The sequence below is a fragment of the Alligator mississippiensis genome, chromosome 1 (genome assembly GCF_030867095.1).
Source record: "Alligator mississippiensis isolate rAllMis1 chromosome 1, rAllMis1, whole genome shotgun sequence".
Lineage (NCBI taxonomy): Eukaryota > Metazoa > Chordata > Crocodylia > Alligatoridae > Alligator > Alligator mississippiensis.
Genome location: NC_081824.1, coordinates 12206706 through 12230860, shown reverse-complemented (window position 1 = coordinate 12230860; position 24155 = coordinate 12206706). Strand labels below are relative to the sequence as shown.

The following is a 24155-nucleotide window of genomic DNA, read 5'->3' as shown; positions in this document are numbered from 1 at the left end:
GTTAGACTGTCTCCTGTGATGCCACGCTTCTTGGACACTATATTTCCTGTGTCACCAGGTTGGTCCAAGCCCTTGCAAAGGCAGTAGGAAGACTGTTAGGTTTTTACTCTTAAGTAGCTCTTTATACAAGTGTCTGTAAATAAAAAGAAATTTCAATATCACAGGCCTCAGCAAGATGCTACCAATAGCTCATTTGCTGCTTGGGGCACAAGCTACAGTGCTCAGCCCATGGTTATGGCTGTGATAGGGAAGACTGTCTCTTCTGTTTGCTAATGCAAGTGGCTGCCATAATGGGAGCTGCATGGGATGCTAAGTGTCTCCCAGAGTGCAGCTTTTCCAATGAAGAAAACAGCTTCTCCGCTTAAAACCCCTACTTCAGTTTGGGGCGGAGGGGGATTATTTTGGGGGGAAAGAGGTGTGTTCTGTATGTAATAAAATATGATAAAACCTTTCTTTCTGTTAGTCTGTTCATAGCGTATAATGAAGTAGGCTGTTGCATACAAAAGCTCATACCTCTGTAAACCAGTTAGTCTCTAAGATGCCACCCTACCTGAACTTCTGCCTATTTTTAGACTTAACATGGCTAACCACCTTGCTTTCTCATGGGCATCTGCGTGCACACATGTGCATAGACACACAGGCATGCACACACTATCATCCTCTCCATCAGGCTTGCAACTTCTTGAACAAAGAAATGGTACAAGAGAAATTCAAGATGCGCCTGAAGTTTTAAGACTGAGAGGGTGATCATGGTGTTATCAACAAAAGTGAAGATAAGTGGAAGCGATTTAAGAAGGAAAAAGTAGGCAGTCAATTTTAAGTGTGCAGAACTTTGTTGATGATAACAAACTATCCAAAATGATTTGTTGGCAAATGGTATGGAAGAGATCTGCGAATTATCAACATAGAAATCTGCAAAATATCAATGTAGAAATAAGAATTGAATCCTATGCATGTGTGATATCACTCAGATGTAGGGAACATGAGACAAAGAGAACTATATGAGGTTTGTGAGGGGGAAAGGAGAAAGGACCAAAGATGACACTGAAAGAGGGATGTGAAAACCAAAAGGAGAACCAAGAACAGATGAAGCCAGAGTCATAGAGGAGTAATCAGTACTATCAGTGACTACATCACTGGTTCTCAACCAGGATGCCATGGCACTGTGGGGTGCCTTGAAGTCCTTTCAAGGCTGGCATGCAGTGTTCACGCTGGCAGGCAGATTAAGTGAGCTTGCAGAGCTAGAGCACAGCTCTTCCCCACCTCCCCTCCGGTTACAGTGTCTCCAAGCTCTCTACTCCTCAGGGCCTCAGTATCAAGTGTCTGTACATCCAGCGCTGGTTAAGTTTCTCTACCAGGAGAGCAAACCTGGGAGAACTCTCCCAGATCATTTGAATGTATGTACGCAACCTGTATTTGACTTACCTTTTCCTTCATGGTGCTCAAGGCTTTCTCTTCAGACGACACAAAATTGTGTGTGCACAATCACTGTCCTTACCCACAGATCTCACTTTGCTAATTTTTGAGTACCTCCACTGGCTTTTCCCTGTCGTTTATGAAAACTTCAGACTCCCTGTTTAACATTTATAGCTATTCTAGGAGGGTGTAACTTTAAATTACTATTTGAATCACTTTTGTTAACTTTCAGTTCTGTTCTCTCTGATGTTTTCAATGAACAGCCAAGAAAGCGTCCAAGTTTCGTGATTGGTTAGACTGTAGCAGCATGGAAATAAAACCAAATGCAGTTGCCATGGAGATTTTGGCATATTTAGCCTATGAGACTGTGGCACAGGTAAGGGAACATAATATACGGACTATGCCATTTCATTACAAAGTTAAGTAGAAAGTCTTGGCCACATTTCAAGCAATCTCAGCTGACCCTAAGATTTTGTGTTAGCATTTTTATAAGTATAATGGTCTGCAACTGAATTCCTATCTAACCAGCATGCAATTTACTGTATCTGAGCTTCACACTGTACTGTGCTCATCATTGTGGTATTATGAGTGGCAATAATGTGTAATGGTTACCATAAGATTGACAGCCAGAAGGATCTTTGTCCAAGTCCTACTGAAACCACACACTTTGCTATGTGACCCTTGGCAAGGCACTTGTGTTCAGTCAACCCAACTGTAAAACTGGATAAAAAAGCAGGATTTCTTGGAAAACCAAATGTTACATCAGAGCCAAACCTTTTTGGTAGATAAATTACTCTGTAAATTTATAAAATGTGATGAAAAAGGTTCTTTAGGTTAGAGTATCTCTGAACAAATTCAGATCTCTGCTAAGAGGCATTTGGATGAATCTGTGTCGACACGCACGTACTGACTTCATTTACGTTTGTGATGCTGTGCTGCCAGTAAGCTAATTCTGTCAGTGAAGCTATCCTTTTAATTGTTGTTGTTGTCATAGTTGGTGGACTTGGCTCTCTTGGTCAAACAGGATATGGCTCCGAAAGCAGGTGATCCGTTCAGTCATGCAATATCTGCTACTTTCATACAGTATCACACCCCTGCTGAGGTAACTCTTTGGGTTTTTTTAATGATGTATTTTCTTATCAGAATAGAATTAAACATTTTGGGGAGCCCATTGCTTATATTAATTGTTATGCATTTTGGAGGTTTGTTGAATTGCAAGTAATTGGTATAAGTCTCTGATGACTTTTGCCACAAATCCCTAACTATATGGTTATAACTGTGAAAAACTTTAGCAACTTTATGTGCAAATGAAATTAATTCTGTTTATATAGAAATTCTCACTATCGGTGTTTGCTTTTATTTTTTTCCTTCTACATTGATCTTTATTAAGTAGCTGTAAATTAACTGCATATCAATGATAAAAAACCATAATGACTGATGTACTTACATGGATCAGCAATCATCATAACTGCTGGAGTGTGCAAGCTAAATGTTTTATTATACTTTTTGTTAAGAGTATAAAGCTAGAAAAGTAGGGAACAATTTTTAAAATTCCATCTCATAATGTCTGCAGTTGACTTTTGTTTGGTTTAGCCACATCTCTTAGGCCAGGCCACAAGTATGAAGACCAGTCTCGACTCCCCTGAAAATACACCACCCCCTACGCCTACTCCCCCAACATCAGCAGGATCACAACACCTTGGAAAAACCCAGTCTGGAGCCATGGGGAATGGAGGCATTGGACAAGATTCTACCAAAGCCAAGCAAAGAAAAAGAAAAAAGGTAGTTATGATGTGACCATAGTAGAAATGACCTCAAAGTATCTTTGAAGATCTTAGTCTCTCTTGGTTTTGAAATTATCATTTAAGTTCAGTTCCAAAATATGTCTCATACTTTACTGCTGGAGGGGCCTCTATTTACAGCAGTATTTTTTATTTTTATGTCTGAAGTCCCATTCAGTACAGATCATTTGTACACTCTGAGGGAAATGTGATCATTGCTATTTCCATGCTTTATCATACATCCTTATACTTTAGGTGAAAGGGATATACTTTGATATTTTGATATAAAAAAAAAGAGTTAGAATAGATTTAACTAAATGAAAATTTTTTGTATATTTAGGTTGGGCTTTTAAGAAGTTTTAAGAAATCTTGGGGGAAAAAAGTCTACTCCCAAAGCTCAGTCTGCTCCAAAGCAAGTTCTGCTGGTATGAAATGAGTACCTAGCGGTTCTGCCACCCATATAGTCTTTCTTCCCTTGCTACTCTACTCACCAGTGACTTGCATTAACTAGTAGTTTTCTTATTGACATTACTATAGGGGGAAATTTTCATATGCTCCTAATAGAATCATAACAGGTTCAGCTTTCCCTTACCAGTGAATTGACCTCCAGCAACTGTCTTATTATACTCCAAAATAACAAACTCTTCGATGAACCTTTAAAAATTGTTTTTTCTTATGATTTTCTGGAGTTGCTCTTTTTCTTCCCCCACTTCCTTTTTTTATATTGGGGCGATGATGTTATTCTGTTCACCTGAGCAATTTGCACTGTAGTTCTTAGGCACAAGGTGTTAACTAAGAATGCAATTTTAGATATAGATACTAACTTTTGTTACTTGTATTACTTAAGCTCATAACCTTACCTGCCTGCCTGCCTGCCTTTTCTCAAAAATGTTATGTTTATAAATAACTGCATAATTTTACTGAATGCTTCTGCTAGCTTTACCCCTGTCCAGTTTTGACAGGTGTATATTAGGCATAGCCAAGGGGTTGCGATAGACCAGGTTCATAATGAAGGATGCTATTCATACGACATCAGAGCCCAGTACAGCAAAAAGAAAATTAGATTTTTCATTCCCTTTATGAATGTCAGACAAGAAGGGAAGAACCCACCAATACGTTATGTAATATATAGTGTACACACATTGACTCAAAATGGAACCAGTAAATTTTCAGCAATTCTGAAAATCAGACATTTTATGTAGGTAATTAATTTTAGACAGCCAAGTTTGACATATTTGTCCTACATTATATATTGGTTATGCTGACTGAATTCACCAGATGTATCTCCATGAGTAAACCTGGCAGTACTTGTCTTGGGCATTCAAGTAAGCCTTAAGCAAATGTTACCAAACAGTACAGAATAGCTTCTGCTCTTGATGAGCAGATTTGGAAGAAATTGTGTACAAAGTCCTTCACTTAGGACAGAACAATCAAATGCAGAAATACAGATTGGGGGGATGATTGTCTAGGTGGCAGTCCTGCAGAAATGGACATGTTTAGCAAGCTCTGTGAGTCGACAGTGCTCTTACTGCCAAAGCCACCCAGGCGTCTGGGTCCTAATAACAGGATTGTTTCTTGCAAATCGAAGGAAGTGATTTTTCCACTCTGTTCAGCCCTGGCACAAGGTCTCACCTAGAGTACTGTGTGCGGGCATTGTAATTCATGTAAGATGTCCAGGAGAAAGAATCCAACAGAAAGCAACAACAATTATTAGAAGTCTTGGAAATATGATTTATAAAGAAAGGTTGGGTGAACTGGGATTCTTTAATTTGGAGAAGAGAAGACTGGGGGAGGGGGGATTTGATAATAGTCATAGGATCATAGGAAAGTAGGGTTGGAAGGGACCTCACAGGGTCATCAAGTGCAACGCCCTGCTCAAGACAGGATGAGCCCTGACTAAACCATCCCAGCTAAGTGTCTGTCTAGTTGAAAGTTTCCAAGCGTGGAGATTTCATAGCTTCTCTAGGCAGCCTGTTCCACTGTCTGACCACTTTCATAGTCAGAAAGCTACTATTAATCTCCAGCCTGTGTTGATCATGAGGTTGGACTAGATCACTGATTTTCAACTTGTGGTCTGCAGACCCCTAGAGGTCCACAGGCTGTCTAAGGGGTCCACAAAAGATGACTGATCAATCAAAAGTATGTGAATACCCACACTTACAAAGGGGTCTGCACCACCATTTGAAATTTCCAAAGGGGTCCACACTTCCATTCAAAATTTTTTAGGTGTCCATGAATGAAAAAAGATTGAAAACCACTGAACTAGATGGTTTCCTGAGGGCCCTTCCAGCCTAATTTTTCTGAGAGTCAGTGATTCTAGCCAGGGATTTCCTGAACCAGTACTAGGACTTCATAATTATTGAATCAGTGTTTTTTCTGCATAGAGTCCTTAATTAATATACACAATAAAATAAAATACAAAAAAGTTCCAGTTTGAATCAATCGAAACATTTCTTCACTATTGTGCCTTTATAATTCAATGTTATTTCATTTCCAAATTTAAATTTGATATCACTGAACTGTGAGTTTAGTAGCAGCATGTTCTGCTTTTGAAATACTTGTCAAATATCTTCTCCACCCCATGACATCATAATAAAAGCTTGAAATGTTTTAAAAATAGCTGCCTGTGGTTATTGCAGCATGACTTATATGACCCTTTCATTTGAATTTGAGCATTTGTTGCTCTTTTCTATTGCAACGTGCAGTGGCACTAGGTGAAATACTTAAGAGGACAAATATGGTGTTCTTTGGGTCTGGTAGGCAGAGTTCATGTAAAAGTCTCCTTTGATTTGTTAATAGCTTTTTTTCCCTTTAAAGTAGTGTGTGGCAGCAATGATATGTATCCTCAGGAAAAAATCAGTCCATTTTATAAAGGTTTATTTTCATACTTTATGCACTGTAGGTCTGTTGTGTGTTTTTGATTTAGTAACAATTTATGTGTTTTTTCTGTTGCAGAGCTCTGCAGCCTGTGGTATAGAGGCTCAAAGCGATGCCATCCAGCCTGGCCACATCAGAGAGGCCATTCGACGTTACGGCCACAAGATTGGCCCCCTTTCCCCATTCACAGTACGTAATAACAGAGTTATAAAAAGTTATATTTATAATCTTCAAGAACTTTGATTTTCAAGTGGTCAAATGAAGAAGCTTTGGAATTGTTGAAAGCAATTTGTGGTGACTGTAATTTTCTTTATAAAAGTGGCATAATTCTCTTGGGAAATAAAACTTAGTAATTTCAGTCTCTTTTTGGAAGGACAAAAAAGTTTTTTCTTTTAAATATTATTTTCTTTCAATTACAAACTGTGCTTTTTTGTTAGTTCTTGAATTTTCTGTTTTTGCAAAGTTTAGGTTTACAGTTATTTTAAATTATATGTGTTACAGTATGGTGAGGAGCATTTTATATTCTAAATTTAGTTACATGTCAGATACTGGTCCTATTGGAAGTTCGACTCTCAAGTGACACATTTAGGGTTGGAGATAGAACAGATTGGTTTCTTTAAACAGCTTTGAAGCTTCACTAAAATGTAATAGAATTGAGCTTGTGGTAAAAGGTTGATTTGATTATGAGGTTTTACCATCATTTTTCCTATGCAGATTGAAAAGCTATTGTTTAAAGCAGCCAAACAAATTCTCTGTTGAAATTTATTCAGCTGATAAAAACTTCAGAGCTGTCACAAGTCTCCAAGGTCATAAATTGGAATCATCTCCTTACGACCTGCTATTACATGTGGCAGTTATCTTATTGCCTTATTTTGCATCCCTTAAAAAAATCAGTCCTTGTCACAAGTACTGTTAATACCCATAAGCGATAAACCAATCACTGCTTTGGGTCTAAGCACTTGAATACTGGTTAAAAGCTAATAACTGGAGAGTATTTTGAAAGAACACAAATGTTAAGAGTTTTATGTAGCTAAATTCCCTCCAAACAATTCTCTACAAATATTTGAAGACTGTTGATATCAGAAAGGAATAGGGATTGGTTAAAAGTTCCTACAAGACTATAATAAAAAATAATGGGAGGCAAATAAGGACCAAAAAAGGTAGGTAATTATTTAAGAGAGATATGGCTAAAACCCTGCAGATGCATTCTCTCCTTTCAGAGACTAATTCAGTCACTAATTCAGTGACTAATTTATGAAGAAGGAATAGGTAGCTGACACCAGTTCGCAGTGAGGTATTTGCTTGTACCCCATGGGCCAACTTAATTATACTGAGAGTCTAAAATCAGGAGTAGCTTACCTAGAGACAGCCCAGGGCCAAGTTGTAAAGCCATGTGACACAGGGGACCTGTAAAATACTATCTGAATAATGTGACTCTGTATCCTTATATCTCACAAATGACCAAAGTTTCACATCATTGGATTTAGTATTTTATTGACTTTAGCATCTTTCCTGAGTGGTTGTCCAGCCAGGCCGAGAAAGTAAGAAACTTAACATAATCTCCTATGCAGCGTAGGAGCTGTAGAACTGATTTTAAAGTTGTCCTTATAAGGAAAAATGCATGTCAAGAGTACACATTTGAAACAATCTGTCTATACTCTTCTTCAAGAATTGCCTGTAATTATAAGTACACCCATTAGCTCCTTGCAGGACCACATTACCCCCCACCCCCTCCGTCATGCTCAGCTCCAAGGGTATGAGAGAGCTGCCCAACGTGCCCATCAATTCCTTTCCACTGTCAAAGATGTAAGTGCAAAAGAAACTTAATGATCGCTCTCTCCTCTCCCCTTCTTTTTCTGCCAGTGAGGTTTATTTTTGTGGTTTATTTTGATTTCAACTATGTTGCGACTTTAAAATGCTGTGCCCGAGCCATTGCAGTCAGCATCCTAGACACAGATCTCATGAGTGATTTTCTCTCCTTCTGTTTCCTGTCCTTTCAGTAGTCTTTTCTTCATTGTGGTTCTCCCTGCCCGTTTGATCTTAGTCTGCATGGCTTGAAGCAGGTGTGAAACGATACTGAGTTTAATCCATGAGACCCGCAGAGGTTGAGCCCCTCTGAAAAATTAGGCTTTTAACTTTCCTTCCTCCCAAAGTTAGCCTAAATAAGTGACATGCAAGGGATAAGGAAGATGTATGCAATCCATTATAGCAATATTTAAGTGACAAATATACTTGTATGCAAGTTACCCAATTCCTCTTTAGGTTGCTGTCCTTTCTTCCACATGAGGACTGTGTTCCAGAACCTCTCAATAATTTTCTTATGGGCAAGAGAAGAAGGGTCTTCCATTACGTGTCCTGCTATTTTCTACTGGGTTTCTAGGTGTCAGCTTCCTATGCATTCAGTAAATGAAAGAAAGAGTCAATGTGGGGCTGTAGGGGAAGTACCAATTATTCTTTCCAGCTCTATAGTGGCCACTCAGGTATGTCAGCAGAAAATGGGTGCAACTCAGTTGGAGTCAAAACAGTGTTTGACCTAAGCGTGCCTTTGTTATACTAACATTCAAGCTGCTGTAACAGAGTAGAAAATCAACCCAAGAAAATTCAGCTAATTATGTACATACTCATAATATACATGGCTGTTCTGAGAGCTGTAGTGTGCTTTTGGAAAGTACTAAACCTCTCATACCAGAAATTGTGCTGAATAGATTGTTTCCTGCCAGCTGACTGTCCCATGTGCCAGATGTTAATTATCTAGAAATGCTTGATACAAGCCCCGATGATAGTCAGGTACTTAAATTCTGCATGTTAAAAACAAAAGATAGGAAAATGAACAGAACTGAATCGTTTGTTTGCATGCGTTCTACGTATATTATCTGCAAGGGCCCTAACGCAGAGCATTTCTTGGCATTTCATTCATTTCTTGGTGTGACTCCATTTTTAAGGACATTATTTCAGTCAGGTTCATACCTGGACTCTTAATTATTACTGTTTTTATGAGGAGTCTTTATAAACCCGAATAGAAGCCAATACTTATAGTTTTCATGGTACCATAGCCATGTCAACTGTAGTAAAAGATAATAAAGATATAAAGCCATCCCATTCCAAACTGGCAGGATTCATTCTCCTCTTTTACACTAATGATAGATAAACTTGATGTTTGATGATAAATTTGATCTTTGTTAAAAGGTTAAGTATAAAAAATACTCGGGGAATAGGTTGGCATGATCCTTTATTTTAAATAGTTTCTGTCTCATCCAAATAAGTCACTTCGGGCAGAGAATGAGCAGAGTGTTTCTCCTTTGGAGATTATTTTTAATTTACGTAAAGTCAATTTTGGCATCTTGCCATACTGGTTCACCTCAGTGTTCAATAATCTTCCAGAAATTCACTCCCTGTCATGTTTTAGCACTTAAGACTGCCTTTTGAAAGAGTGTATTGTCAGCACAAATTGATTGAGTTCAAATCAGCAACACATCTGGGGGAAACAGGCAAAGATCTGAAGCTGCAAAGTAGCTGATGATAACTCCTCATTTTCAAATAGACAGAGTCTGCAAAATTAGTGTCCTCCATGAGAAAAAATCCTGTAAAATCTAAGGATTATTTTATATTAATTCAGAACTCAGGAAACACGAGTTTATAATATTTTAAAACAACCAAACAAATAAAAATACCCTAAAACTATGGGGTAAAACTATGGCATCTTTTTCTTGAAAAGCAGCGTACATTAACACTGAGTTGGGTTAAATGAGGCATCATGGTGTTAGATTTACTCTAGAGAGGAAAGGTAATTTTTTTTAAAGGCACTGGGCAGGGATGCAGGAGAAGTAGGTGCTGGCCCTGCTATAGATCTGCTGTGTGTCTAACCTTGGAAAATTAACAAGCTCCATGACTGGGATTCCTTAGTACTATCACAATAGAAAGAAGAAATAATGATTTGTAAGTGGGGCAATGTAACTAACTTGTGCCCACTGTTTTTTTCTGTGTTGTGCATTTAGATTGTGAATTTTTGGGGGCCGAGCTGCTTTCACAATGCTTATGAAATTGAGCCTGCCAGGGAGACTGTCTTGGGGCCAAGAACCCCAGACCCTGGCTCCACAGCAGACACCCATGGTAACTACACTAAATGGAGAAACCTTGGAGGTCCTTGTTTCTGTGCTTCTGGGGCCTCCCCATGCAGACTGCTTCAGGATCAGGTATCTTGAGAGTTTCCAGGATCTGTTACCTGGAGGCTTTTAGATTTGTGGGCCAGCTGGCTGGCCAACAAGGCTGGAAAGCAAGCTGCCCACAAAGTGGATAACTCCAAAAGCCAGCTCTCCTGGGTGTCTGATCCTCAGTTTCTGCACTTCTGAATCCACAGCAGAAGGTTGGGAGCTCCAGGTGAAGGAGTTCAGGTCTTCCAGCCTCCCTCCCGTGGAGCCTGGCAGCGCTGGGACTTTCTTTCCAGGGTTTGTGGCCCCAAGACAGCCCTGCCCCTCTGCAGGCTGTCTCAGAGTGCAGGACCTTAGGGCCTTTGCACACATGGTTGTGCCACAGCGCCGGGCGCTTTTAAAAGCCCCCAGCACTGCACCGCATGCATTTGTATAAATGGTGAGATGTGCGTCAGCACTGAGAAAATGGCAGCAGCACGCTTTTGAACTAAAACACATCATAAGTATTAGAGTTCAAAAGCCCACCACTTCCATTTTCTCAGCACCGGCTCGCATTTTGCTGTTTATACAAATGTATGCACCGCAGCACTGGGCGGGTCAGCTGGCACGCAGAGCAGATTCGATAAATTGAGTCAGCTCTGACGCACTCGATTTCCGGCGCATTGGAGCAGACAAATGTATGTGTATAAATGCCCTTAGGTTCAACAGGTTCCCTGGGAGGTCTGACTCCTGTGCTCTGGAGAGCAGCTGCTTTAAGCATCAAGCAGCTGAGCTGGCCAGAGGCTCCGAGTCTCCAGTTTTGTGGCAGTCTACATGGCATGGATCCTAGCAGCCCGGACATGAGTCTTGCCAGTTGCCTGGCTGCCCACTACAGAATAGCGACTGTGAAAGTCTCAGCTGTTTTGTGGTGGGAGCAGTGAAGTTGAAAAGTATCAAGTCGGCTATAGTTACTAGGCGTCGAGTTCTATATTTGCAGAAACCCCACAAATCAAGACTCCTGAAACAAATTTTTATAGAAATTTGTTTTTGCGGGACAGTTCAGAGCATTGAAATTTCCTGCAAAGCACAAAAATCTGCATTTCAGGCAGCTCTTGTGCTGACAGCGAGTCCTTTGGGCTAGCCAGTGTGGGACTCAGGATCCCATGTCAGTGAAAGCACATTGCAACATTTGACTCTTTCTGTTTAAAAGAAAAATAAGCAAATGTAGAGGCATGCATTACTTTGTCAAGCATTATAAGTTACAATGGGAATAGTTTTGTCAGGGTGGCTCTTATTAACTGTTAAGCACAATCAATTATATCCTCCGACATCTGATCTTGCCCTCTTTTTTGTTGTACCATCATTATTGTCTATCTCCTTCAGCTGTTGATTGTGATAGGTGCTCCTAATACGGCAATTTTGGAAGAAGAGTTGACTTGGGTAATTTATTCTCTAGCAGGATTTGATAGATGTTGGTTTGGAAGTAAAGAGCACTTTAAAAGTTTCATAATCATATGGTAAATGAGAGCTAACATTAAAGTAGTGAAAATGATCCGTTAGAATTTATTCTAACCTTAATAGTTATGTCAAAATGACTAACATAATTAGAGCATTTAGGTTTTTGTTTCAGAGTACAAGCCACAATGGAAAGCCAGCAAGTGTATGCTAGATTCTTCTATACTGTATCATGTCTAAGGTAGTCTAGACATATATTTTATCCATGTATTCTCTATTGACAGCCTATGGGTGGTGCCTGCTATTACCTACTTTAAAGTGTGATCCCTACTTTCAACCAGCAGAGATGTAAATGATTGATGTAAAACACATTGCCATATAATTTTGCAAGACAAGGAATGGGAAATATGTAACTCTTCATCATGTGGGATGATGCAATTCCATATGTTGTAACCAAATCTATTTTTCTGTGCCATATGCACATTAGTTAAGACAAAAAGACATTTTGGCTAGATTCAAATTGCCTTAGAAGGCACTCAACCAGGACTTGGGACTTGACATCCAGTGTCTGCCTTAAGTAGCCATTCAAATTGTCCTGGCAACAGCACCTTAACAATTTATTACTTTCCTTAATTCAGAATTTCCCTTTATTTGGAGCTGCAACAATCCCTAGCTAGCTACACATCCCTACAAGTTCTCAGATTAGTGGCTAACTCCCTCCTAAACACCAGTATGAGAAACCCCATGCTGTTAAGACATTGGGGAGACCATGATGCTGGAACCCAAGCTTATTCCCTCTTTTCTGCTGCATGTGATAGGGGATAAACCAGATCTTGACTCCTCACCCCTAGCCAACCTTAGTCTCCCTCACCCTAGACCAGAGCTTCACAGATTCAGTGGAGGAAGCTCCGCCACTCTTTGAAGTTATCACTCCTGGGTTTGTCAAAAAGAGAGAGAGACAGAGAGAGCAGCCGATCCTTCTTTTAAGGAAGAGGAATTCCTGAAACATCCATTGCTGTGGGATCCTGGTTGCCACAGACAATCAGCAAGGCAAAATAGGAAAAAGGTTTGATTGCAGAAAAGATAAAACATACAAGTAAAAAGAACTGTAGTTTGAAACGGATAAGAGAAAAATAAAAGGTCAGAAATACAAGATATCACTCAGTTTCTGTATCCAGAAATGGCTCCAGAGTAATCTCGTGCAATCAACCAGTGACTTCCCTGCAGATGGCTTCTCTTCCTTGGTGTCCTACTCATATACTCCCTCAGCTTGCCCAAATTAGCCCTAAATGGATCCCTCAATTTTAGGAGCATGTAATCCTTTTACCAGCTCAGGAATTGGACCAGAGAATGTCCCTGTTCCCTAGGGAGTTCTTGAACCCCTCTGTTTTAAAGCACCAGCTTGTATAGCTCTCAACCCTACCCTTTGTTCCTTGGGAGAATGAATATTATGCAGATACGTTTTCCTTCTCCGCTAGGTGGGACATGGCTGAAGGGATGTCTGCCCCCATGTGTCACTCCCCTTTCTGGACAAAGGCTTTTTTGTCTATTTACTCAGTCCCTACAAGGAACAAATATGACCTTTTCTGAATGTGAATGGCTATTGTTTCTCTTACGCCCTTTGTCTGGTCTAGCAATTGGGCTCCACTTGGGTGTAAGTAGAGCTAATTACTCCACCTGCTCATTTGCAGTTATGACAACTATTGTTTCTTAACCACACATGTCTGGCCCAGCATACCAGCTGGATGTCCTCTGGGTGTGTGCTAAAGACCTTACTTGATTATCTTGCAGTCACATCATGTAATTATGAAAGTACAGTTATATCAAGTACCGTAATATGTACAGATGTGAAAAGGACAGAAGTGAACACAGCTTCACACTAGCTGCAAATAGAGACCCACTACCATGTGCTAACTCTGATTTGTGAGAATATACGTGCATGCCAGTACATGCAGTGAAAAAGCCTAAGGCAGAATTGACTCAGTCTTTGCAGGTTAGTCTAAGCGTAGACTGAACCCATAAGCAAGTGAACAGACGGTCAGTTTTGATTCCAGAAATGGAGCCACAGGCCTGCAGTGGCCCAGGCTGGTGGGGTGCAGCAGGGTGGGGGGAGGTGGTTGGTAGAGCACACCTCCCTGCTCAGCAGGAGCAGACAGCTTGGGCCAAGGCTAGCCTGCCCACCCTGTGAGGTGGGGTCTGTGGGGAAAGTGGAAAACATACTGGGATGCTGGGGGACTGAGTTAACTTGAATCTTGAGAGATTCTGGGACAGAAGTTCAGTAAAGTAAACTGATTTAATTTAAATCAGTTAAGTCTGATCCTACATCCAAGGCATGATTAATGCATAGGTAAACTAGGCACATGCCTAGGGCCCTGAGCTGCAGGGAGACCCGGTCCTTTCCTCCGCGGCGGCAGCACAAATAGCCCTGTCCGCCTCCCCTCCCCTCCCCTCCCCTCTGCTAGCCTCACTGCCATGGTGGCTCTGTCCTAGTGGCGACTCTGATCCTTGCTCCCCGCAGGCAGCAGTGCTGGTGTGGAGAGGGGGGTCTCAACCAGCCTGGGGCCTACTAAAAGGTTAATCCGGCCCTGTTCATCCAGATTTATCTTCAACCGGTTCTGACCATTTTGAAATTGTTTATGTACACTTAACTTCTGTTGTGTTCCAGATTTGAACCAGTTCCCAGACATGGATACCAGTTTGTGTAATTTCTGTCCCTAGCCATGGTCACCTTTGGGGGTGAATCTGCGACATCCAGATTGAGTTCGATTGGCCCTGAGAGGCAACATAGTTCTGTCTAATTCACCAGAGCGGGCCACACAGTTTTTGGCGAGTGTTGGGGACAACCTCCTGGTGCAAGTGCTGGAGCAGCCAACGAGGGGCCGTGCTCTTCTTGACCTGCTGCTCACAAACAGGGAAGAATTGGTGGGGGATGCAGAAGTGGATGGCAACTTGGGCATCAGCGACCACGAGATGATTGAGTTCAGGATCCTGAGGAAAGGAAGGATGGAGAGCAGCAGAGTTAGGACCCTGGACTTCAAAAAAGCAGACTTCGACTCACTCAGAGAACTCATGGGCAGGATCCCATGGGACGCCAGACTGAGGGGGAGAGGAGGAGCTGGCTGTACTTGAAAGAAACCTTGCTGAGAGTGCAGGAACAAACCATCCTGATGTGGAAGAAGAATAGCAGGTGTGGCAGAAGACCAGCTTGGCTTAGGGATCGCTTCAGTAAAATAACTCGCAAAAAGGAAGCTTATAAGAAGTGGAAACTTGCACTAATAACTGGGAAAATTGAAAATTATATGAGCATTGGTTGGGCATGGAGGGGTGAAGTCAGGAAGGCCAAAGCACAATTGGAGTTGCAGCTAGCAAGGGATGTGAAGGGTAATGAGGAGGGTTCCTACAAGTATGTCGGTAGCAAGAGGAGGATCAGGGCAAGTGCGGGTCCCTCACTGAATGGGGGAGGAAACCTTGTGACAGAGGATGCAGAAAAGGCTGAAGTACTTAATGTCTTCTTTGCCTCAGTCTTCACAGGCAAGGTCGGCTCCCAGACTACTGCATCTGGCAAGACAGTCTGGGAAGGAGGGGAGCAGCCTTCAGTGCTGAAAGAGCTGGTTAGGGACTATTTAGAAAAGCTGGATGTGTACAAGCCCATGGGGCTGGTGGGATCAGCAAGGACAAGTGAAAAGTCCTGCACTTAGGATGAAACAATCCCATACACCAGTACAGACTGGAGGTGACTGGCTGGGTGGCAACTCTGCAGAAAAGGACCTGGGGGATAAACTGAAGATGAGCCAGCAGTGTGCTCTTGTTGCAAAGAAGGCTAACGGCATCCTGGGCTGCATTGGTAGGAGTGTAGCCAGTAGGTCCAGGGAAGTGATTCTTCCCCCCTATTCAGCACTGGCCACATTTGTGAATCCATGCTGACTTCTTAATCTCCTTGTTCTCCTCCAAGTGCTTAGAAGTGGATTCCTAGAGGATCTGCTCCAGGATTTCTTCAGGGACTTAAGTGAGGCTGACTGGTCTGTAGTGAGAAGACGTTAAGAAAAAGCTTATACATTTTAATGGTTTTATCAATGACTTTTTAAAGTGACACCATTTTTCACATTGCATTTATTTTTCACTTGACATATTTGAGAACTAGAAAAAGCCAAAGGAAAGAAGTCCTGAATGCCCACTACTTAATTAAGCCTCTGTTCAGTCCAACCCAGGGTCCTAATTAAAATGAGTTTGGTGGTTACAAGGCCTTACATTGAAAAGTATAAGCCATATAATTAGGTCACTTCATACATCATTGTGATGAGAGGTCTCGGCTTCAGACGCATTCAAGTCTGAGCTAGAACGAAGAGCAGGAGAGAATTACTTTTCTGGCCTGAAGAATGTCTAGCCTTATGGGTTCAACCAGAAGTCATTGGAAAGTCTTTTAGAAGGAGAGCAAATCGCAGTTGCTTGCAGTCTGGTCTGTGTGCACATCCGTTGCTTCACTGGGAAGCCTTGGTGAGAGTTTTACACCATTTTAATACGATTGGTTTCAGTGAAACGTAGCATGGTTTGTTTAGATGAAAGTTAGATCCAATTCAGCCGTGGTATCTTTATAGACATGAAAAAGGAAGCTCATTCACAGTCTTCCTCATAATTTATAAAATTGTCACCAGTTGGATGTTATAGTGCCATTCAGCTCTGATGTCCCCTCTTACCTGTCATCCGTTTATTGAAACACATGCGCACACACAGCTCTGCAAGACTGGAGTTGATCGTTTACAAACCAGACTATCTAAATCCCATTGGAAATAATGCATTAAACAATAAACATTTAAAAGCAGAAACTTAGGAGAATTTTACCCATTTCCCAGGTTAGTCATTTGAATTCAGACTACAGATCCAAATGGGGAAGCAGTGATATGTCCATTATTTTTTCCAAAGCTGCATTACATGTTTCCAACAAGATCTGAAGGACAGATTGTGTCTTCTCTTTGGGGACATCAATATTTTTTGGTCTTTTTTTCACATGAATATGGATTTCTTTTTCCTTGGTCAAATTTCTCTTTAGCCTCTCCTTTGCTGGGCTTAATGCTGTGCCTGATTCGGTGATGCTGCATTTCGGTGTTCATGATGTACTTTGGGAATAATTTGAATGTTATTTATTAGACCCATTTGTGTCTCATATTGTAATTAGATTTGGAGCATTCATAGTGGGGCCCGTCTTTGTTAGTTCATCCCTTAACAACAAACATGCCTCAGACCTGCTGAGGACTGCTAGGGCTCCCACATTAACATTATTTTACATATATTATTAATGTAATTGTGTTGATTGAAAATAGGCTATTTTAACTAAGATATTAATAACTGAAATCTCTTTGACTGTAATATATGTGTGTGTGTATGTGAGTATATGTATATATGTGTGTGTGTATATAGTGTGTATGTGTAGTGTATGTATAGTGTGTGTGTGTGTGTATAGTGTGTGTGTGTACAGGTGTGTATATGTGTGTGTGTGTACAGTGTGTGTATGTATGTGTGTATATGCAGTGTGTATAGTGTACGTGTGTGTATATATAGAGAGTGTGTGTGTGTGTGTGTGTGTGTGTACAGGTGTGTATATGTATGTGTGTATAAACAGTGTTTGTATAGTGTGCGTGTGAGTATATATAGAGAGTGTGTCTGCAGGTGTGTATATGTGTGTGTGAGTACAGTGTACATATGTGTGTATAGTGTGTGTGTGTGTATATGTGTGTATATATATTGTGTGTATAGTGTGTGTGTATATATATTGTGTGTATATGTGTGTATAGTGTGTGTGTATATATAGTGTGTGTATAATGTGTGTGTTTGTGTGTATGTATATATAGTGTGTGTATGTGTGTGTATGTATAGTGTGTGTGTGTATGTGTGTGTATGTATAGTGTGTGTATACTCTGTGTGTATATAGTGTGTATGTGTGTATATATATATAGCGTGTGTATACTCTGTGTGTGTGTGTATATTGTGTGTGTATGTGTGTGTATATATATAGTGTGTGTATACTGTGTGTGTATATATATAGTGTGTATGTGTGTGTGTATATATGTGTATATATATGTGTGTATACTCTGTGTGTGTATATAGTGTGTGTATGTGTGTATATGTATAGTGTGTATACTCTGTGTAAGTGTGTGTGTATATAGTGTGTGTGTAGTGTGTGTATGTGTGTATACTGTGCGTGTGTATACTGTGTGTGTATAGTGTGTGTATGTGTGTATATGTATAGTGTGTATACTCTGTGTGTAAGTGTGTGTGTATATAGTGTGTGTGTAGTGTGTGTATGTGTGTATACTGTGCGTGTGTATACTGTGTGTGTATAGTGTGTGTATGTTTGTGTATATAGTGTGTATGTATACTGTGTGTATATATTGTGTGTATAGTGTGTGTTTATACTGTGTGTATGTGTATATATAGTGTGTATGTGTGTGTATATACTGTGTGTGTTTGTATGTGTGTATAGTGTGTGTATATATAGTGTGTGTTTGTATGTGTGTATAGTGTGTGTATATATAGTGTGTTTGTATGTGTGTATAGTGTGTGTATATATAGTGTGTTTGTATGTGTGTATAGTGTATGTCTGTATATGTATATATAGTGTGTGTGTATAATGTGTGTATATGTATATATAGTGTGTATCTGTGTGTATAGTGTATGTGTGTATGTGTATATATAGTGTGTGTAGTGTGTGTATGTATGCATAGTCTGTGTGTATATATAGTGTATGTATATGTGTGTGTAGTGTGTGTGTATGTATGCATAGTCTGTGTGTATATATAGTGTATGTATATGTGTGTGTAGTGTGTGTGTATGTATGCATAGTCTGTGTGTATATATAGTGTATGTATATGTGTGTGTAGTGTGTGTGTATGTATGCATAGTCTGTGTGTATATATAGTGTATGTATATGTGTGTGTAGTGTGTGTGTATGTATGCATAGTCTGTGTGTATATATAGTGTATGTATATGTGTGTGTAGTGTGTGTGTATGTATGCATAGTGTGTGTATATATAGTGTATGTATATGTGTGTAGTGTGTGTGTATATTATGTGTGTAGTGTGTGTATGTGTGTAGTGTGTGTATGTGTGTGTGTATATAGTGTATGTGTGTGTGTGTAGTGTGTGTGTGTGTGTGTAGTGTGTGTAGTGTGTGTGTGTATATAGTGTGTGTGTATATGTGTAGTGTGTGTGTATATAGTGTGTGTGTATATGTGTAGTGTGTGTGTATATAGTGTGTGTGTATATGTGTAGTGTGTGTGTATATAGTGTGTGTATATGTGTAGTGTGTGTATATGGTGTGTGTGTGTGTAGTGTGTGTGTGTATATAGTGTGTGTGTATATAGTGTGTGTAGTGTGTGTATATAGTGTGTGTAGTGTGTGTATATGCGTGTAGTGTGTGTGTATATATAGTGTGTATGTGTGTGTGTATGTGTGTGTGTGTATATATAGTGTGTAGTGTGTGTATATATAGTGTGTGTGTGTATATATAGTGTGTAGTGTGTGTATATATAGTGTGTGTGTGTATATATAGTGTGTAGTGTGTGTATGTGTGTGTAGTGTGTGTGTATATATAGTGTGTAGTGTGTGTATATATAGTGTGTGTATGTGTGTGTAGTGTGTGTGTATATATAGTGTGTAGTGTGTGTATATATAGTGTGTGTATGTGTGTGTAGTGTGTGTGTATATATAGTGTGTAGTGTGTGTGTATATATAGTGTGTGTATGTGTGTGTGTATGTGTGTGTAGTGTGTGTAGTGTGTGTGTATATAGTGTGTGTAGTGTGTGTGTGTATATAGTGTGTGTGTGTGTGTGTGTAGTGTGTGTGTGTATATATAGTGTGTAGTGTGTGTGTGTATATAGTGTGTAGTGTGTGTGTGTAGTGTGTGTGTGTATATATAGTGTGTAGTGTGTGTGTGTATATAGTGTGTAGTGTGTGTGTGTAGTGTGTGTGTATATAGTGTGTAGTGTGTGTGTGTAGTGTGTGTGTATATATAGTGTGTAGTGTGTGTATATATAGTGTGTGTATGTGTGTAGTGTGTGTGTATGTGTGTAGTGTGTGTGTATATATAGTGTGTAGTGTGTGTGTGTATATAGTGTGTGTATGTGTGTAGTGTGTGTGTGTATATAGTGTGTAGTGTGTGTGTGTATATAGTGTGTGTATGTGTGTAGTGTGTGTGTGTATATAGTGTGTAGTGTGTGTGTGTATATAGTGTGTGTGTGTATATAGTGTGTAGTGTGTGTGTGTATATAGTGTGTGTGTGTATATAGTGTGTGTGTGTATATAGTGTGTAGTGTGTGTGTATATATAGTGTGTGTAGTGTGTGTGTGTATATAGTGTGTGTATGTGTGTGTATATAGTGTGTGTGTATATAGTGTGTAGTGTGTGTGTATATATAGTGTGTGTATGTGTGTGTATATATAGTGTGTGTATGTGTGTGTATATAGTGTGTGTGTGTATATAGTGTGTGTATGTGTGTGTAGTGTGTGTGTATATAGTGTGTGTATGCGTGTATATAGTGTGTGTGTGTATATAGTGTGTGTATGTGTGTGTAGTGTGTGTGTATATAGTGTGTGTGTGTATATAGTGTGTGTATGTGTGTGTAGTGTGTGTGTATATAGTGTGTGTGTATATAGTGTGTGTATGTGTGTGTAGTGTGTGTGTATATAGTGTGTGTGTATATAGTGTGTGTATGTGTGTGTAGTGTGTGTGTATATAGTGTGTGTGTATATATAGTGTGTGTATGTGTGTAGTGTGTGTGTATATAGTGTGTGTGTATATAGTGTGTAGTGTGTGTGTATATATAGTGTGTGTGTATGTGTGTGTAGTGTGTGTGTATGTGTGTAGTGTGTGTGTATATAGTGTGTGTGTGTATATAGTGTGTAGTGTGTGTGTATATATAGTGTGTGTATGTGTGTGTAGTGTGTGTGTATGTGTGTAGTGTGTGTGTATATAGTGTGTGTGTGTATATAGTGTGTAGTGTGTGTGTATATATAGTGTGTGTATGTGTGTGTAGTGTGTGTGTATATAGTGTGTGTATGTGTGTGTAGTGTGTGTGTATGTGTGTAGTGTGTGTGTATGTGTAGTGTGTGTGTAGTGTGTGTGTATATAGTGTGTAGTGTGTGTGTAGTGTGTGTGTATATAGTGTGTAGTGTGTGTGTATATATAGTGTGTAGTGTGTGCGTATATATAGTGTGTGTGTATATATAGTGTGTGTATGTGTGTGTATATATAGTGTGTATATATAGTGTGTAGTGTGTGTGTGTATATAGTGTGTGTATGTGTGTAGTGTGTGTGTGTATATAGTGTGTAGTGTGTGTGTGTAGTGTGTGTGTATATAGTGTGTAGTGTGTGTGTGTAGTGTGTGTGTGTATATATAGTGTGTGTATATATAGTGTGTAGTGTGTGTGTGTATATATAGTGTGTGTGTGTAGTGTGTGTGTGTAGTGTGTGTAGTGTGTGTGTGTAGTGTGTGTGTGTATATATAGTGTGTAGTGTGTGTGTGTATATATAGTGTGTGTGTGTGTGTAGTGTGTGTATATATTGTGTGTGTGTGTATATATAGTGTGTGTATGTGTGTGTAGTGTGTGTATATATTGTGTGTGTGTGTATATATAGTGTGTGTATGTGTGTGTAGTGTGTGTATATAGTGTGTGTGTGTGTATATATAGTGTGTGTATGTGTGTGTAGTGTGTGTATATAGTGTGTGTATGTGTGTGTAGTGTGTGTATATATTGTGTGTGTGTGTATATATATAGTGTGTGTGTATGTGTGTGTATCTACATATAGTGTTTGTGTGTATAGTGCGTGTGTGTATGTGTGTGTATCTACATATAGTGTTTGTGTGTATAGTGCGTGTGTGTATGTGTGTATGTATATATAGTGTGTGTATGCGTGTATAGTGAGTGTGTGTATGCGTGTATAGTGCGTGTGTGTATGTGTGTATAGTGCGTGTGTGTGTATGTGTGTATGTATATATAGTGTGTGTGTATGTGTGTATATATAGTGTGTGTGTGTGTATATTGCGGGTGTGTGTGTGTGTGTATATAGTGTGTGTGTGTATATTGCGGGTATGTGTGTATATGTATATATATTGTGTGTGTATGTGTGTATATTGCGGGTATGTGTGTATATGTATATATATTGTGTGTGTATGTGTGTATATTGCGGGTATGTGTGTATATGTATATATAGTGTGTGTGTGTGTGTATAGTGCATGTGTGTATATGTATATATAGTGTGTGTGTATATTGTGTGTATGTGTATAGTGTGTGTGTGTAGTGTGTATAGTGTGTGTGTAGTGTGTATATGTATATATAGTGTGTATATGTGTATAGTGTGTGTATATGTGTGTGTAGTATGTGTATATGTATATGTATAGTGTGTGTGTATGTGTGTGTAGTGTATGTGTATGTATATATAGTGTGTGTGTATGTGTGTGTAGTGTATGTGTATGTATATATAGTGTGTATGTGTGTGTAGTGTGTGTATATGTATATATATAGTGTATGTGTGTGTAGTGTGTGTATATGTATATATATAGTGTATGTGTGTGTATGTGTGTGTGTAGTGTATGTGTATGTATATATAGTGTGTGTGTGTGTGTAGTGTGTGTGTATATGTATATATAGTGTGTGTGTATGTGTGTGTAGTGTGTGTGTATATGTATATATATAGTGTGTGTGTATGTGTGTGTAGTGTGTGTGTATATGTATATATATAGAGTGTGTGTGTATGTGTGTGTAGTGTGTGTGTATATGTATATATATAGAGTGTGTGTGTATGTGTGTGTAGTGTGTGTGTATATGTATATATATAGTGTGTGTGTGTATGTGTGTGTAGTGTGTGTGTATATGTATATATATAGTGTGTGTGTGTATGTGTGTGTAGTGTGTGTGTATGTATATATAGTGTGTGTGTGTGTAGTGTGTCTGTATGTATATATAGTGTGTGTGTGTGTAGTGTGTCTGTATATGTATATATAGTGTGTGTGTAGGGTGTGTACAGTGTGTGCGTGTATATGTATTTAGTGTGTGTACAGTGCGTGTGTATATGTATATATAGTGCGTTTATAGTGTATGTGTGTGTATGTATATATAGTGTGTGTGTATAATGTGTGTGTATATGTATATATAGTGTATGTGTGTGTATAGTGTGTGTGTATAATGTGTGTGTATATGTATATATCGTGTGTATAGTGTTTGTATGTATATATAGTGCGTGTGTATAGTGTGTGTATGTGCGTGTATATATATATATATATATATATATATATAGTGTGTATATACAGTGTGTATAGTGTGTATATATACAGTGTGTGTGTATATACAGTGTGTATAGTGTGTATATATACAGTGTGTGTGTATATACAGTGTGTATATAGTATGTTTGTATGTATATATAGTGTGTGTATATACTGTGTAGAATGTGCGTGTGTGTATATATAGTGTGTGTATATACAGTGTGTATAGTGTGTGTATATACTGTGTAGAATGTGCATGTGTGTATATATAGTGTGTGTATATACAGTGTGTATAGTGTGTGTATATACTGTGTGTATATATAGTGTGTATATATACAGTGTATGTGTGTATAGTGTGTGTATATACAGTGCATGTATAGTGTGTGTATATACAGTGTGTATAGTGTGTGTATATAGTGTGTGTATATATACAGTGTGTGTGTATAGTGTGTGTATATACAGTGCATGTATAGTGTGTGTGTATATACAGTGTGTGTATAGTGTGTGTATATACAGTGTGTGTATAGTGTGTGTGTGTATATAGTGTGTGTATATACAGTGTGTGTATAGTGTGTGTGTGTGTATAGTGTGTGTATATACAGTGTGTGTATAGTGTGTGTGTGTATATAGTGTGTGTATATACAGTGTGTATAGTGTGTGTATATACAGTGTGTGTATAGTGTGTGTGTGTGTGTATAGTGTGTGTATATACAGTGCGTGTATAGTGTGTGTATATACAGTGTGTATGTATATATAGTGCGTTTGTGTATGTGTATATAGTGTGTGTAAGTGTGTATCTATAGTGTGTATACTTATGGTGTGTTTGTGTATATGGGTGTGTATATATAGTGTGTGTATAGTGTGTACAAGTGTGTGTGTGTGTATATATATATACTGTGTGTGTGTGTATATATATATTTGTGTGTATAGTGTGCACGTGTGTGTGTGTGTATATATACTGTGTGTGTGTATATACTGTGTGTGTATCTAGCGTGCGGTTATATATAGAGAGAGAGAGAGAGTGTGTGTGTGTGTGTGTGTTGGGCATTATTTTTACCATGCTGACCTGCAAACAGAATCCTATCACAGAAACATTTATTCTGAGTTCTATAAACGGTGATCGTCTGGAAACAAGTCCTTGTGAGTCTGCTAGTGTGATCTGTCACGCTTAAGAGATTTCATTGTACAGTCTAACTGCTCCACCGGGGTAAATCATATAAACACATAAATTCGTACCTGTGAAAAT

At 39.3% G+C, this 24155-nt stretch overlaps 1 protein-coding gene across 10 annotated transcripts in view; it reads left to right on the top strand.

Moving 5' to 3' along the window:
• Positions 1-24155, top strand: part of SUPT3H (SPT3 homolog, SAGA and STAGA complex component) — a 434721-nt gene that overhangs the window by 349149 nt on the left and 61417 nt on the right. For all 10 annotated transcript variants that reach the window (XM_059728886.1, XM_059728883.1, XM_059728873.1 and 7 more), the window contains 4 exons: positions 1680-1792; positions 2411-2518; positions 3010-3198; positions 6153-6263. In XM_059728886.1, the coding sequence (XP_059584869.1) occupies positions 1680-1792; positions 2411-2518; positions 3010-3198; positions 6153-6263 (521 nt within the window). The remainder of the gene's footprint in view (positions 1-1679; positions 1793-2410; positions 2519-3009; positions 3199-6152; positions 6264-24155) is intronic.